This window comes from Abramis brama (genome assembly GCF_963993115.1).
Source record: "Abramis brama genome assembly, chromosome: 16".
Classification (NCBI taxonomy): Eukaryota; Metazoa; Chordata; class Actinopteri; order Cypriniformes; family Leuciscidae; genus Abramis; species Abramis brama.
In genome coordinates this window covers 30,952,275-30,968,917 of record NC_139978.1, presented here as the reverse complement: position 1 = coordinate 30,968,917, position 16,643 = coordinate 30,952,275, and the positions used below count along the sequence as shown (strand labels likewise).

The 16,643-nt window shown below is 37.8% G+C and overlaps 2 protein-coding genes across 2 annotated transcripts; both read right to left on the bottom strand.

Annotated features, from left to right (window-relative positions):
• Positions 1-24: 24 nt before the first annotated feature.
• Positions 25-8,014, bottom strand: nras (NRAS proto-oncogene, GTPase). The gene is made up of 5 exons (XM_084086782.1): positions 7,733-8,014; positions 3,396-3,527; positions 2,549-2,727; positions 2,235-2,391; positions 25-2,093 (listed from the first exon to the last, which is right to left on the bottom strand). Exons 2-5 carry the CDS (start codon positions 3,504-3,506, stop codon positions 1,974-1,976), a joined length of 567 nt encoding a protein of 188 aa, XP_083942908.1. The 5' UTR covers positions 3,507-3,527; positions 7,733-8,014; the 3' UTR covers positions 25-1,973.
• Positions 8,015-8,775: 761 nt separating this feature from the next.
• asb13b (ankyrin repeat and SOCS box containing 13b) lies at positions 8,776-16,355 on the bottom strand. Its single transcript, XM_084086394.1, has 6 exons — positions 16,158-16,355; positions 14,847-15,046; positions 14,619-14,769; positions 10,960-11,094; positions 9,994-10,185; positions 8,776-9,717 (listed from the first exon to the last, which is right to left on the bottom strand). The coding sequence occupies exons 1-6, from the start codon at positions 16,207-16,209 to the stop codon at positions 9,533-9,535; spliced, it is 915 nt and encodes a 304-aa protein (XP_083942520.1). The 5' UTR covers positions 16,210-16,355; the 3' UTR covers positions 8,776-9,532.
• Between the last annotated feature and the right edge of the window lie 288 nt (positions 16,356-16,643).

Genomic DNA, 16,643 nt, shown 5'->3' with positions numbered 1-16,643 from the left:
GTAGGAGAATTACACACAATATGCTCAGTTTCCAATTCATTTACTGGTAAAACGTGTTGTAATATGGTAGGCACATTAAACATCTGTTACACATGAATATTCCCCCCTGCCCCCCAAAAAAGACATGAAATGTTCATTTTCACATGATTTTCTGATTAAGGAAAGTCTGTGATACTAATAAATTGTGCTAAAACTGCAAAATACATCATCAATCAAGTCTTGATATAGTTGGAAAAGAAAGGATTGTTTAATGTAAAGGCAAACTTAGTTTGTATTTTGCCTCTGTTAAAGTGAGGACAGAAGGCTAGACGCAACGGCAGTACGAACACTGCAGATTTCACCGATGATGAAATCAGGCACAGATTCAGACAAATGCCATATAAATAACATGATAGTCAATATGAAGAATCGTTTTAACTTCTTGATAAACCTTCATTGGCTCTCAAGAAGAGACTTCAGGCATGAAAAATAAACATAGCAACAAACCTTACTCTGATCTCTTATAATCAAAAAAAAAAAAAAAAATTTTTTTTACAGCTTTCACTGGAAGGTTTAAGACATTATTTAACATGGGCTAAAAGATGTCATGCTATATAGGACACAGAAGGCGGCACATAGATTTGGCGTGTACACCAGCAGCACCATGATTCAAAAGGCCCTTTAAGTAAAATCCATCACACCTCATGCTTAAAATCTGATTGACTTCTCTGTATCTAGGCTAAATTATTCTAATCATTCTGTATTATATGTCAAAATATACAATTAACATCTGAGAGCAAAGAGAATAAAAGAACAAGGTGAAATTCTAGAGTAAATGGCACTATATGACAGAAAATGGTAAAAGTAAATGCTAAATAAACTCTTTGGCTACAACAAATGAAAAAAAAAATGGAAAAAAAGAAGAAGAATGGCAAAAGGGAAAGAAATAATCCCACACAATTCTGAAGAACTTCTGCGTTCACAGTATTCCTGAGCATTGAACCTGCGGATTAAGATTAAAGGGCATTTCACTTTGTCTCTTCTGAAGCCTTTACAGCATCAGGTCTGAGGTTTCTAAAACCTTCAAAATAACAGCTTCCATATTAAGGTATATGCTAATAATCTACATTAATTCCAATTTAAAAATGGGTGACTCAAAAGGGTCTAGGGTGACTCAAAAAAACCTGCCAAAAACACGTCAAAAATCAATAGAATCGTTATGAAATTATATTTTGGGTGAATAAAAATGAATAGTATTTTAGGACCATTTAGATTTTTGTGCAACGTTACAGTCATATTTGTTGACAAACTTTTCTCAGTATGGTAATGAAAAAAAAAAAAATGTGAACTGTTAATTTAAACTGTGAAGTAATTATGCATCGTAGTAGTAGGTGTTGACTACCATTATGCCTACTGAAGAAAATATTATATTACAGTAAAAATGTATTGCATTACAACAATGGGAATCACAAATGAGAACAAAGGGAAACGCATGAAAAAAATTCTGATGCATTATGATAATGAGAATGTGTTGGGGATGTGATAAATGTTCATGAAAAATATTATATATATTTCCTTAATGATTTATTCTTTAGATTGTCTGGTGAAATGTGACCTGAGCAGGTTTTTAAGAGATGCACCCTTCTGCAATTTAGAATTTCTTTAATCAACACCAATGTGCTGTTGTGTTCATAAGGGTTCAGAAGTGAAAAAAGAAGAACTCAATGCCCAATCTCAATGCCCGTATAAGTTTTTCTTCCAAAGGAAGAGGGACAACTCAAGTACTAAATGAGACAAGTGGGCTAATGTCCAATGGCCTCATTTTTCTATTACAGCAGGCCAACAGGAAAGATGACCAGTTGTGCATTAATCCCTTTCAGCCAGCAGAGGGCGAACTCTGCGCACACACACACACACATGGTCATGAGGCTTCCAGCTGCCTGGTCAAGAAACTGCTAAAAAAACACAAAAAAACAAAGGGGGAGACAGTGCAGTCACATGACTTCACAGGACACACCCAGGCAGCCCTGCTTCCTATCTTCTCTGCTGTTGAGCTTTTTCATGCGATAATGTCGGATCTCACGGACGAGGGTGTAAAAAGCATCCTCAACTCCCTGAAAAACAGACAAAGGATATTTCATTAACACGTATGCTACGTGTGAAGCAGTAAAAGCAATCGAACATAAGCAAACTGTGCTAACACATAAAAGGTTTTTAATATGAAAAGCAAGAACTGATAATCAGTCTTTGCCCACCTGTCTGGTCTTGGCTGAAGTTTCTACAAACTCTATGCCGTAGCTTCTGGCAAGTTCCTGAGCTTGCTTGGTGTCCACCGTTCTGGCCAAATCACATTTGTTCCCAACGAGGACCATGGGAACATCATCTGAATCCTTCACGCGCTTGATCTGCTCTCTAAAATGTATCAAATGTTCCATTATAGACATTGTACACCACAAATTACAAATGCTCCTTCATATAATATTATATTGACATGTCTTAAATCAGATTAATGCTACTTAAAATCCAGAGGATTCATCATAAAATATAACTGAAGCCGTATTCATCGGACCTGTACAAATGCACGTCGGCAAAGGATTTGCTGTTGTTTATGGCGAAGACGCAGAGGAAACCCTCTCCTGTCCTCATGTACTGGTCCCTCATTGCGCTGTACTCTTCCTGACCTGCAGTGTCCAGGATGTCCAGCAGACACGTCTCACCGTCAATCACCACCTGCTTCCTGTAAGAGTCCTGCAGGGACCGACATGATCAGCACTGTATATATGCATTGAGCCTGATAGTCTCACGATTACATGAATCAACCTGGATTGGTGTAATACGGTGTAATGGATGTATATATCCTATTTTAATAAAGCATTCAGCGCAGGTTACGAGGACAAATGAGAATGTCAAATGGTGATGGCCATGCGTTAAATGTCAAGTACACTACTTTTCTAAGGTTTGGGGTCAGGAAGATTTTTTTTGAAAGATAATACTTTTATTCAGCAAGGATGCATTAAAATGATCAAATGTACAAAAAATGTCTCTCTCAAATAAATGCTATTCTTTTGAACTTTGGATTCATCAAAGAATCCAGAGAAAATGGTTTCCACAGTAAAATAAGAAATGTTTCTTGAGCATCAAATTAGAATGATTTCTGAAGGATCATGTGACACTGAAAATTCAGCTTGGCATCACAGGAATAAATTACATTTTAAAAAAACATTAAAATAGAAAACAGATATTTCAAATTGTAATAATATTTCACAATATTACTGTATGATCAAATAAATGCAGCCTTTTGAGCATAATAGACTTCTTTCAAAAACATTTAAAGAATCTTACTGACCCCAAAATTTAGCGTATGTAAAGTCGTAACTTAAGGAAAGATGAGGTCAGATGGTCATTTTATTGAGTACCTCAATAGTGGGGTCATATTCATCCACAAAGTGATTCTGAATAAGCTGGATGGTCAATGCGCTCTTCCCAACACCACCTGCTCCCACAACCACCAACTTATACTCGGTCATCTTACAGTCCTCAGAGACCAGCTGTGATCAAGACAGAGAGAGTGCACACGCATATATTAATAACACAATATTCACAAAAAGTTTGACATACAAATCAATACTTAATAACATTTGTGACCCTGGACCACAAAAATCACATGGGTCAATTGTAAATAAGCTGAATAAATAAGCTTTCAATTGATGTGTGGTTTGTTAGGATAGGACAATATTTGGCCGAGATACAACTATTTGAACATCTGGGCCCGTATTCATAAAGATTCTAAGAATCCTCTCAGAAAACTCTTAATTTAGCTTAAAAACTTTTACGTAGGAGTCTTAGCTTAAGAGCGATTCGGGACCGATCTGAGAGCAACTCTGAGTAAGGAAAAGACAAAAACTTTTATCTTAGTAAGGAGGCGGGGTTGACCCCGTTGCTATGTATGACACAATCTTTTGAAGACTGTGATTGGTTGGTTGTCCAAGAAGGGGAAAAAAGTGATTTTAAGTATAGGGTCTATTCTAAGCCTTCACTTTGAAATTACATGCGTAATTTTTCCTATTTGACCGTTCTCACACACACACACACACATTATATATATAAATCCTTTTTTTTTTATTTACCATGCTGTTAATTTCCTATAAGGTATTTGCTTGGCTTAGAATAATAAAAATTGTTCCACTCTTTCCAGTTACACTGATTGCTGGCATGTCTATTTAAGTGGTGGTTTGAATGTTGGTTTTAATGTATCAAACATGGAATTTTCCCAGTTGCCAAATATCGTAATGTAGTGATTACTTTCATTTCTGGCGCTATGGCATTTCTGCGCTGTGTTGGAGATGTTAGCGTGTCTCTAAAAAGATCAGTCACAAACATGATCCCTGCACGATCTAATCTATAGCGTCTTATTAACTCACTGTCATCCATGTCTGCAACACATTTCTTCTCCCTCTTCGTCTTTCTGCCATTTTCTCCTCTGCTAAAGAAACTCTTAAGCCTCTTAAATGTCCTCGTCCGTGCTCCTAACAATTTTGACCTTAAGACCTCTTTTAAGGGTTAAGATGCTTCCTGAATTACTTTTTTCTTTACTAGGATTGGATTTTTTCTTTAATTTTAAGAGTAAACGCCCACATTTCTAAGAATTTTCTTAGAATTTTGTCACTAGGAGCTACTCTTTGCATTAAGATTCTTTATGAATACGGGCCCTGGAATCTGAGGGTGCAAAAAAATCAAAACATTGAGAAAATCTCCTTTTAAAGTTGTCCATTAATGTTCACGATTGTGCTGCATTCACTCACAAAACTAAATGTTTTATATATTTACGGTAGGAAATTAACAAAATATCTTCATGGAACATGATCTTTATTTAATATCCTAATGATTTTTGGCATAAAAGAAAAATGTATAATTTTGACCCATACAATGTATTGTTGGCTATTGCCACAAATATACCCGTGCGACTTGTGACCTTGTTTTATGATCCAGGGTCACAATTGTGTAACTATAAATTAAAAACATTTTAAATGTATGTGTGTATGTATTGGTTAATTCCTTTTTTGAGAGAGAGAAAAGAGAAAATCAGAAATAAGTTACACTACCGTTCAAAGGTTTGGTGTTTGTAAGATTTACAATATTTTTAAAGTCTCTTATGCTCACAAAGTCTGTATTTATTTTATTAAAATTACAGTTTAATACAATACAATAAAATACAATTTAAAATAACTGCTCTCTATTTTAATATATTTTAAAATGTAATTTATTTCTGTGATGCAAAGCTAAATTTTCAGCATCCTTACTCCAGTCTTCAGTGTCACATGATCCTTCAGAAATCTCTTTTGTAACACTAATAATTTCCTATGCAAAAAGCCCATGCATATCTTTGACAGTCGTCTGGGTGACTTGCACTGAGTTTACACTTACAGACAGCATGTTGAACAGTGAATAATATAATTACCGGTATGTACTTTCTCATATTTTTATATTATATTTGTATTGGAAGCTTATATATTTATATATACTTATATTGGAAGCTATTCTGTTTCTCTAAGAAATCACTCCCATCTGCAACCAGTAGCCCTGCAATCTATTAATAGAACGCCTAAATGTCAAAGTCACTCTCAGAGTACAGCCAGGAAAAAAAATAACCTAAGAGAAGAGCAGAGGTCACTGACCCCTGAACTGTTTTTACTAGCTCAACTTAAACCTGAGACACAGACTTCAGGTCAAAGCATCTATTTTACAGTCAACAATTTGCATGTTCCAAGAAAAAAAAAAAAAAATTGTTTGTCTTTGTAATCATTTATCAAAATTAAATAACATGTTCTTCCTCTTCAGCAACTTTCCTTTCCCACATACAGTCTGGATGCATTCTTTTAAGAACCACCAACATCCATTTGTGTGTGTATATGTATGCCATGTATATATATACAGACTCTTTCCAAAAAATTAGAATATCATGGAAAAGTTTATTTATTTCCATAATTCCATTCAAAACGTTAAACTTCCATAGATTATAGATTCAGGGCCCACAACTTAAATGATTTCAAGTATTTAGTTGTTTATTTGTACATAATTTGGGCTTCCAGCTCATAAAACCCACGAAAACAGGATTTCAAAAAATTAGAATATTACATGAAATCACACAGTAATTACACAGTGATACCATGGTCATTGAACCAGGTTTTGGTTCTTTTGGCAGTGTGGGCAGGTGCAAATCCTGCTGGAAAATGAAGTCAGCATCTCCATAAAGCTTGTCTGCTGAAGGAAGCATGAAGTGCTCTGGAAATGTCCTGGTAGACGGCTGCGTTGAGTGGACAGCACAGTGGACCAACACCAGCCGATGACATGGCTCCCCAAACCAACACAGACTGTGGAAACTTCACACTGGACTTCAAGCATCTTGGATTGTGTGCCTCTCCATTCTTCCTCCAGACTCTGGGACCTTGGTTTCCAAATGAGATGCAAAATTTGCTCTCATCAGAAAAGAGGACTTTGGTCCACTGTGCTTTATTAAATCCAGAGTCAACGCAGCCGTCTACCAGGACATTTTCAGAGCACTTCATGCTGACTTCATTTTCCAGCAGGATTTGCACCTGCCCACACTGCCAAAAGAACCAAAACCTGGTTCAATGACCATGGTATCACTGTGTAATTACTGTGTGATTTCATGTAATATTCTAATTTTTTGAAATCCTGTTTTCGTGGGTTTTATGAGCTGGAAGCCCAAATTATGTACAAATAAACAACTAAATACTTGAAATCGTTTAAGTTGTGGGCCCTGAATCTATAATCTATGGAAGTTTAACGTTTTGAATGGAATTATGGAAATAAATAAACTTTTCCATGATATTCTAATTTTTTGGAAAGGGTATATATATATATATTAAAAAAACTTCCCACCCTCTAATTTTTTCTTGTTGAATATAAAAGTAAAATACACATTATAGAAGTAAAATGGGTTGTGAGCAGCGGGACATGTGAATTAAAAAAAAATGTACACAGATAAATCATTTATGCTGCAATATTCCATAAAAAATAAGAATTGTCAATTTTGATTTCATGACTGATCAAAATTGATTCATGTTTAGACTTTAAATGACAGGATACTAATTGAGGGCAAATATCAATCTTTTTTTCTTTTTTTTCTTAAAGAAATAGTTCACCTTATTATGTCATTTAGGGAGAATGGCAGTTACCATTCACTTTCATTGCATTGCACTGGCAATTTGAAACTCGAATGTTGTTGTGCTCTATGTAAATATGCACTTTCAACTGGTATGAATGTTTCACACCATCCCATTACCTTGCCTGTGGCTTTTATGCTCTCATAACCAGAGAGAATGTTCCCTGGGTGGTTTGATATATTTGAACAAAAATAGTGATTTAAAACTAACAGTATTGGGATGTTTGTGGTGGAATAAACCATCAAATTAGTTCAAAACCCTCAAAAGAAAATTAATAAGTTGCTCAATAGTAAATACCTGGCAAAGGAAACTTCAAAGATCATTTGACAAGTTATTAAACAGACAACATGCCATTAAAGAGCCCTAGACTACATGTACTCTTCATGTGTCAAAATGCTGTCTATGTAGACAGTTCACTGGGATTTGAGACAGCCTTTATGTCGCACAAAGAAGCACCTATACCTAGTGTTTACAGGTACCAATGCACATGAAAATGCATGTAAACACCCGAGGACGGTAATAAATATGAAGCAGAGGGTTTATAAGGCGTGGAGAAGGAAACTCACCGCTTACTCTGCAGTTCTGCGACCTCTGGCTGATCTGATCAACAGGGCTCCGCTAATTACTGCTCTCTCGCCCAAAATAATGCCATGGGGAGCGCTTTAAAAGTCGCTTCACACTCGTCTGGAAGCTACGTAACCCCTACGAACAGGATTAGTTAGGAGGCTATAGATTCAGCTTGTAAAAACAGCAGTTAAAGAAGTCTGTCTAAAGTTTTGAATAAGAGTTGACTAAGCAGCTTCCCCCAGAACTTCACGATTCAGAGCGACTTCCGGCTTCAGAATTCCACAAATCATATCAAAATAAAAGTCCAGCCTCTGTGGCTGCTATAGATATTTACACGTAAGAGGCACATTCGACCGCTCCAGACACGTCGGGGCGCCCGCCATCTTGGAACGGTCAAGATGTCGGCGTCACTCACAGTAAGAATTAACAATGTCACAACATTGTGCAGCTTCTGGCTGTGAAAACGACTAAATTTATATTCCTGAAGAAATTGAATAACATTTAACAGACCTGTGAGAATGTGTTGGTTTGTGTTTTATGTATTAATTCAATATTTCTGTTTTTTTTTACTATGGTACTTATTAATGTTTATACTTTTACTATGGTAACCTTTTTATGTCGTGTTAGCTGAAGCAGTTGTCTTGGTTTTTCTTACATGCGTCTAACTACAGTTGCAGACGCTCAGTAAACTTGCTCTCGGACAGTCTTTGACCGTTCCAATATGGCGGACGCCTTAAGAATAGCGGCCCATAGAAACACTTGGAGAAATGAGGAATCTATGTATAATACATCTATGGTGTCTGCCATGTATTATGTAAACAATAAAATTAACATAATAAAAGTGCAACAGTAGGGTTTCTGTTCGTATATGAAAATGTTGCATCTTGCACACTTTTATTTAACATATTTTCTACTTAACATGATACTTACATCTTACTTGTTCTTGCATCCGAGTTGAAAAGTTTAAAGACAATATTAGTGTGAAAGGAAGGTACTGTAATACAAGTTAATTCAGCAAAATTATGTGTAGAGAGAAAGCAAATTATATTATTAAAACTTTAATAGAGTTTGTTCAGAATACACAAACTTCAGCAAAATTAAATGAAGACTTTAGAGCAGTGGCTGAAAATCAAAGCCATTTTGTCTTTGCAAGTAGTAAGTCTGGTCAATTCTCACCACCAGTCAAGTAAAACATAAATGGAATAGTGTGTAATTGTGAATTGTGCAATCACAATTTTTGTTACAATTTTTCTCTATTACGCACAAAGTCAAACCAAAACAACATTTTAAAATAAACTATGTACAACAGGGGAAAACATAAAGCATTTGCACAATGTATATTTCACATAAATAAGAACTAGCTAAAATACATTAAATTCGTATAAAACATGAATTTAAATAAGACTTTTATACACATTGCATTTACAAATCTATAACAAATGAAATCATTAAAGTTAATTATACAACTAATAGTATGGTTGGAAAAACTGCATGAAAACAATCTCTGTCTTATTGTGCCACACTCCAAAATGTGTCTGCAGTCAAACGTGATGCAAAACAGAAAATACCATTATTTCTTGCGAAAGGTGCTTCTTTCCCAGTCAAATTACTCTAGGAATTTTGGCAGTACACTGCATCCATACCAAGTGACAGTGACTTCTATTGGTTCCCTGCAGGGGGAAAAACATCAACAAATACATGACAAATACTGAGTACAACTGTTACAGTAGCTGCGCTTCACAACGAGAAATCCAATGATCTAAGTCCCTTATTCTTAATCGCAGTCAGTGCTGTGTTCGTTATTGATGACCTGGACAGAAGCAGCGTGGTAAACCGTCAAGCTCCAGGGGAGGGGCTGGTAAATAAGACAGGAAACAGATGATTCGATTTGGGAGGCCCAGTTGAGTCAACACCCCCAGCGCTCTTTTCCCGAGGGTATTTCTGAGAGCAATTCTGCATAACTTCTGAAGACTGAGGGGTGTGGCTGAAAGACAGCAAAACAAGTTGTCATTGGGACAATGAAATCAATTTTCTGCTTTAGCAAAACTAATAAAAAACATTTTTTAATTCTTACAATTTACTATGACTTGAAAGTTTTGATAGTTAAATGGAGTTCTGAATGTTAGACCAAGTTTCATCGTACAATGAAACCTCAAAAGAGCAGAGAAAATTTTGTGTCTCAAAATATGACCCCTTTAAGAACAACATCTTCCATCACCATAACAGTTCAAAAACGCATAAACTGAGTACTTATACTTACATTCATAAAGCTCCAGGCAAAGGGCAGATGCTGAGCCGGCTCTGGTGTACTGAATGGGCTTTTTGCCGAGGTTGTCTCTGGCTAAAACATTTCCACCAAATTCTACCAAAAGCTCAATTAGTTCCAGATTTTTCACTTTAGCAGCATGATGTAGTGCGGTCTCATGAAGTTTAGCAGCGTTTACATTTGCACCTAAAAACATGAAAGGAATACATAGACATCATAGGAATAACGTGCACAAAAGTGTATTCTTTATTATGTGCTTACAACAAATGAACAAGAGATTTGATTCATGTTCCGTCTAAGTTAGTGCGCATCGCAGTAAATCACTTTACAATAAGGTTTCATTTGTTTTAACTATATTGAACTAACAATGAACAATACTTCTACAGCATTTATTCATCTTTGTTCATTTCAATATTTACCAATACATTTTTAGAATCAAATGTTGTATCTGTTAACATTAGTTAATGCGCTGTGAACTAACATGAATGAAGCAACGAGCAATTGTATTTTATATAACAGATTAATAATGCTGTAAGAAAAATATTTCTCATTGTTAGTTTATATATTAACCAATGTTAAAATCACCATGAAATCAAATTTGACTGTTCCCATCTTTTATGGAATATTTCAGTATTTATTATAAATGATTTGTAATCTTTAATCAAAATAACTTCACCTCAGCGACATATCTTCTCGGATGATGTGTTTACTGGCGTGAGGGCGGGGCAACCTGTCACTCACACGAGGTCGACCAATAGCAAACCATCTAATCAATTACCATTGGACAAAATCAAGTCTCTCTCTAAATTTTTGTCTTGTTCAAGAAGCCATTTTTTAACTCAGATATGTCACAATATGGAAGAAAAGACTATCACAACTTCTGTTTCATGCCGACTTTAACAGTTGAGACGTGTTCCAAATAAAAAATAAACACAAACAACTGGAAATGCAGAAACTCACCTGCGTTCAGCAGAACCTTAACGCAGTCGAGATGCTGCCTTGCACACGCCACATGCAGAGGGGTGCCAAAGTGACAGTCATGGGCTTCCATAAACGCACCTTCATCAATCATGAGCTGAACACATTTAGAGTTACCTGGCAGACAAAAAAAAAAGTCATTTTAAATCATTCTGAAAGATGTCTAATCATTCTAATATTCATTGTTTTTCTCTCATCAAATATAAAATTTTAGACCACTTTCACAATACACATTGTTTATAATATCTTCATTAAGTAATAATAATTAAGTTACAGCTGTGTTCAACTGCTCGTTAATGCAAATATCTAATCAGCCAATCACATGACAGCAACTCAATGCATTTAGGAATGTAGACCTAGGATGCATCTGAAATCGCATACTATATAGTAGGCGAAAAACACAATGTGAAAAGAAAAATGTCCAAATTCATAGTACTCATAAAAGAGAAGGCAAAAAGTACCTGGATAACCTACTTCTTCCAGCGAGATTCTGAAGTGTGCATACAGTGGACACTTTACTATCCCATGAGACAACGGGAGAAGATTTATGAATGGCAGTGAAGCGACGTAACTGACTCTGGTAGTATGCAATTTCAGACGCAGCCCGTCAAGAAGAACTGCTGAAGCTCAAACTGAGCATCAGAACTGGGAAGAATGGTGATTAAAGTGATCTTGAACATGGCATGGTTTTTGGTGCCAGACGGGCTGGTCTGTGTATTTCTGAAACTGCTGATCTACTGGGATTTTCACCATCAATGGTACAAACAAGAGAAAATATCTAGTGAGTGGCAGTTCTGTGGGTGAAAATGCCTTGTTGATTCCAGAGGTCAGAGGAGAATGGCTAGACTGGTTTGAGCTGATAGAAAGGCAACAGTAGCTCACATCACACTTGTTACAACCGAGGTCTGCAGAAGAGCATCTCTGAACGCAACAACACATCAAACCTTGAAGTAGATGAGCTACAGCAGCAGAAGACACACCGGTGACACTCATCTTCTAAAGCTAATTCCAGCAGGATAACACACCATGTCACAAAGCTAAGTTCATCTCAAACTGGTTTCTTGATCATGACATACCTCTTTTCCACCAAAAAAGAACTGGTGCTGGTTCAAAGTTGATCAACTTGCGAACCTTCTCAGAACCTGTTTGTTTTTCCACTGACTAGAGAGCCCAGCGAACGACGTCGTTACATCACTGTGTACGTTGCCACAGGCTACGTCTTAGCTTTCCTAGAAACGCTTGCGCCAAATTCAAGCATAACAATTACAATGGCGGACTACATCCGTCTTTCTGCAAATGTTTCTCCTGGCTTTGCGATCCTATATTGGGGTCAGAAGAAGACGTTTAGAACACATTTGTGCTGCTCGTCTGGATTACTATAGACGGAGGTTACGTTCGAGAAGAAGTTTGACAATAACCCCGCCCCCAGCCCCCGATGTAAGCATGACGTGGTAAAAGAACGGTTCTAGTCTAGCAAAGAGTTGGTGCCGCTTTGGAACCAATTTTCGTGGCCGAAAACCGGTTCTTTGGCTGTCGAAACACAAAGAACTGGTTCGCGAGTAGACACCGGCTCCGAACTGGCACCAGCACTGCCTTGGTGGAAAAGGGGTAACAGTGAGTTCACTAAACTCAAATGTCCTCCACAGACACCAGATCTCAATCCAATAGAGCAGCTTTGGCATGTGGAGGAACGGGAGATTCACATTATGGACGTGCAGCCGACAAATCTGCAGCAACTGTGTGTTGCTATCATGACAATATGGACCAAAATCTCTGAGGAATGTTTCCAGCACCTTGCTGAATCTATGCCATGAAGGATTAAAGCAGTTCTAAAAGCAAAAGTGGGTCCAACCCGATAAAGTGGCGAGTGAGTGTATATCCAACTTTATATAAGAGCTGTATTTGCTAGTATAGTATTCCTTTATGCGAGTATGCTGTATATATGCAGGCATTGTATATATGCTGTATATTGACAGCCTTAATAAACATACAGTGAGGAAAATAAGTATTTGAACACCCTGCTATTTTGCAAGTTCTCCCACTTGGAAATCATGGAGGGGTCTGAAATTGTCATCGTAGGTGCATGTCCACTGTGAGAGACTGAGAGAGAAAAAATGTTTTCCAGAAATCACAATGTATGATTTTTTAACTATTTATTTGTATGATACAGCTGCAAATAAGTATTTGAACACCTGAGAAAATCAATGTTAATATTTGGTACAGTAGCCTTTGTTTGCAATTACAGAGGTCAAACGTTTCCTGTAGTTTTTCACCAGGTTTGCACACACTGCAGGAGGGATTTTGGCCCACTCCTCCACACAGATCTTCTCTAGATCAGTCAGGTTTCTGGGCTGTCGCTGAGAAACACGGAGTTTGAGCTCCCTCCAAAGATTCTCTATTGGGTTTAGGTCTGGAGACTGGCTAGGCCACGCCAGAACCTTGATATGCTTCTTACAGAGCCACTCCTTGGTTATCCTGGCTGTGTGCTTCGGGTCATTGTCATGTTGGAAGACCCAGCCTCGACCCATCTTCAATGCTCTAACTGAGGGAAGGAGGTTGATCCCCAAAATCTCGCAATACATGGCCCCGGTCATCCTCTCCTTAATACAGTGCAGTCGCCCTGTCCCATGTGCAGAAAAACACCCCCAAAGCATGATGCTACCACCCCCATGCTTCACAGTAGGGATGGTGTTCTTGGGATGGTACTCATCATTCTTCTTCCTCCAAACACGTTTAGTGGAATTATGACCAAAAAGTTCTATTTTGGTCTCATCTGACCACATGACTTTCTCCCATGACTCCTCTGGATCATCCAATTGGTCATTGGCAAACTTAAGACAGGCCTTGACATGTGCTGGTTTAAGCAGGGGAACCTTCCGTGCCATGCATGATTTCAAACCATGACGTCTTAGTGTATTACCAACAGTAACCTTGGAAACGGTGGTCCCAGCTCTTTTCAGGTCATTGACCAGCTCCTCCCGTGTAGTTCTGGGCTGATTTCTCACCTTTCTTAGGATCATTGAGACCCCACGAGGTGAGATCTTGCATGGAGCCCCAGTCCGAGGGAGATTGACAGTCATGTTTAGCTTCTTCCATTTTCTAATGATTGCTCCAACAGTGGACCTTTTTTCACCAAGCTGCTTGGCAATTTCCCCGTAGCCCTTTCCAGCCTTGTGGAGGTGTACAATTTTGTCTCTAGTGTCTTTGGACAGCTCTTTGGTCTTGGCCATGTTAGTAGTTGGATTCTTACTGATTGTATGGGGTGGACAGGTGTCTTTATGCAGCTAACGACCTCAAACAGGTGCATCTAATTTAGGATAATAAATGGAGTGGAGGTGGACATTTTAAAGGCAGACTAACAAGTCTTTGAGGGTCAGAATTCTAGCTGATAGACAGGTGTTCAAATACTTATTTGCAGCTGTATCATACAAATAAATAGTTAAAAAATCATACATTGTGATTTCTGGATTTTTTTTTTTAGATTATGTCTCTCACAGTGGACATGCACCTACGATGACAATTTCAGACCCCTCCATGATTTCTAAGTGGGAGAACTTGCAAAATAGCAGGGTGTTCAAATACTTATTTTCCTCACTGTACATAAATGACCCTAGGTTAAATCAAGCATCAGGTCACCTTACCGCCCATGCAGGCTTCATGCAGGGGTGAGAAGGTGAAGAGGGGAGGGTTCACCTTGGCTCCATGTTCTAACAGCAACTTCACACACTCCAGACTACCAGCAGCACAGGCGTCACACAACGGAGTGCTGCCGTCAATGTTACGAGCATCAACCTGTGGACAATGACACCAGCAAATAAACAACTGATGTGACAGATTCATGAGGCCTACAGTATGGAGGAGCTCCTTACATGAGCTCCAGCATCCAGGAGCAGCTTCACACACTGTGTTTGGCCCTGTATACAGGCCTCATGGAGGGGTGTGATAGAGTCCACAGCCACAATGTTGACAGATGCTCCGTTCTCAATCAGTTTTTGGAGCTGCACAGCTCTGCCCTGAGCCGCGGCCTCATGCACTGCTGAACGATCAGTCCAGAACCCCAGACCATGTGCTGTGGGTAGAATGAGACAGACAGAATTCCAAAACATAGTTTTAGATAGGCGTTTATGGTTGATATGAGTGATTTCCAAATGATCTATCAGTAATATTAAAGGGTTAGTTCACCCAAAAGTGAAAATTCTGTCATTAATTACCCGTCAGACTTTCGTTCATCTTCGAAACACAAATAAAGATCTTTTTGATGAAATCTGAGAGCTTTCTGTCCCTCCATTGACAGCTACGCAATTGACATTTTGACGCTTCAAAAAGTTCATAAAGAAATCGTAAAACTAATCCATATGAATTGAGCGGCTTAGTCCAAATTGATCGCTTTATATGACAAAAATATGGAATTTAGACTATTCACATATAAACCTTCATCAACTCACATCAGTTGAGGTAAATGGAAGCTCACATTTGTTCCATTGTTCCATTTTAATTGTTTCATTAAAAACATCTTCATTTGTGTTCCGAAGACGAACGAAAGTCTTACAGGTTTGGAACAACATGAGGGTGAGTAATTAATTACAGAGTTTTCATTTTTGGGTGAAAAATCCCTTTAAGTGTAAAAAGTAAATAGGTAAAAGTGCAATTGATACACAAAAGGGAATTGCAAAAATATCAATATTTAGTAATACAGTATAGTCATTTTGTATTTAGTTCTATTTAAGTCGTGTTGTTGTACTCCATTTGAAGATGTAGAGGTAAACTACAGCATTTTAGGAAAGGACGTTTTGGACATTATCATGTAACAGCCTGGTGTCAAAACCATTTAGCCTATTTATTCCAGTGAACAGAAAAGGGAGAGATAAAAAGGGAGAGATAAAAAGGTCATGCACAGGACAGTGAAACTGACTCATCTTCGTGTTGACTCAGGTCACACTGATCCAGGGCTTTGGTAACCTGCTAATTGTCATTGGTGACTGATTCAAGGCCAAACAGCATGTGATCACACAACAGTTCTGGCTGCAATATTTGGCATCTAGCCTTGGTCTGCACAATTATATTAAAACGTGTCATATAGTTAACTCTGTCAGTCAAATGATTACCAGACTGCTGGTTAATTGCAGTGTAACAAGTCTCATATAAGAGACAGACATCTTGCAATCTGCATGTAAACTTACCAATTTCCCCAAACAGCGAAGGTCTTGTGCGCGTTATTTCAAATTCCATCATTTATTCCAAATCATAAGAGAATAAAGAATATATGCGTCACACATGAGCGTATCGTCAGCCATAGTTTACAAACACTAGACCTTTTTTCAATCGACTGGCAAATGTTGATGTCCGTTGTTCCTTTGAGACATAATATTGTCGTGCAGGGGGCGCAATTTGGCTCAAAAAGACGAATTATCGTTAAACCGCATTGAAATCTCAAGGAGTTTTTTCGTCTTATTGGATTTGTTTGTACATTAAACTTGTGCTAGAAAAAAATTAATTTCAAGGATCGGTATCTCTGACATTTAAATGCACAGCCGCGCGAGCAATCTGTATAAAATGAGAAAATAAAAATAATTATCGAATAAGCAGAAACGTCTGTGATTGGTCTATCCTCACCAGCGCTGAGAAAAGTAATAGTTGCCACGTGACAACGCACGGCTAAGTTACTT

What these genes read in the sequence shown, in the direction of transcription:
- nras (XM_084086782.1), bottom strand. Translation starts at nt 3,506, where the DNA reads ATGACCGAGTATAAGTTGGTGGTTGTGGGAGCAGGTGGTGTTGGGAAG. An exon ending in GCCGACGTGCATTTGTACAG is followed by an intron (nt 2,392 to 2,548) that starts GTCCGATGAATA and finishes GATACATTTTAG; the next exon opens with AGAGCAGATCAAGCGCGTGA. An exon ending in CTTCAGCCAAGACCAGACAG is followed by an intron (nt 2,094 to 2,234) that starts GTGGGCAAAGAC and finishes TCTGTTTTTCAG; the next exon opens with GGAGTTGAGGATGCTTTTTA.
- asb13b (XM_084086394.1), bottom strand. Translation starts at nt 16,209, where the DNA reads ATGATGGAATTTGAAATAACGCGCACAAGACCTTCGCTGTTTGGGGAA. An exon ending in GCATGAAGCCTGCATGGGCG is followed by an intron (nt 11,095 to 14,618) that starts GTAAGGTGACCT and finishes TTTGTCTGCCAG; the next exon opens with GTAACTCTAAATGTGTTCAG. An exon ending in TAAGGTTCTGCTGAACGCAG is followed by an intron (nt 10,186 to 10,959) that starts GTGAGTTTCTGC and finishes TCATGTTTTTAG; the next exon opens with GTGCAAATGTAAACGCTGCT.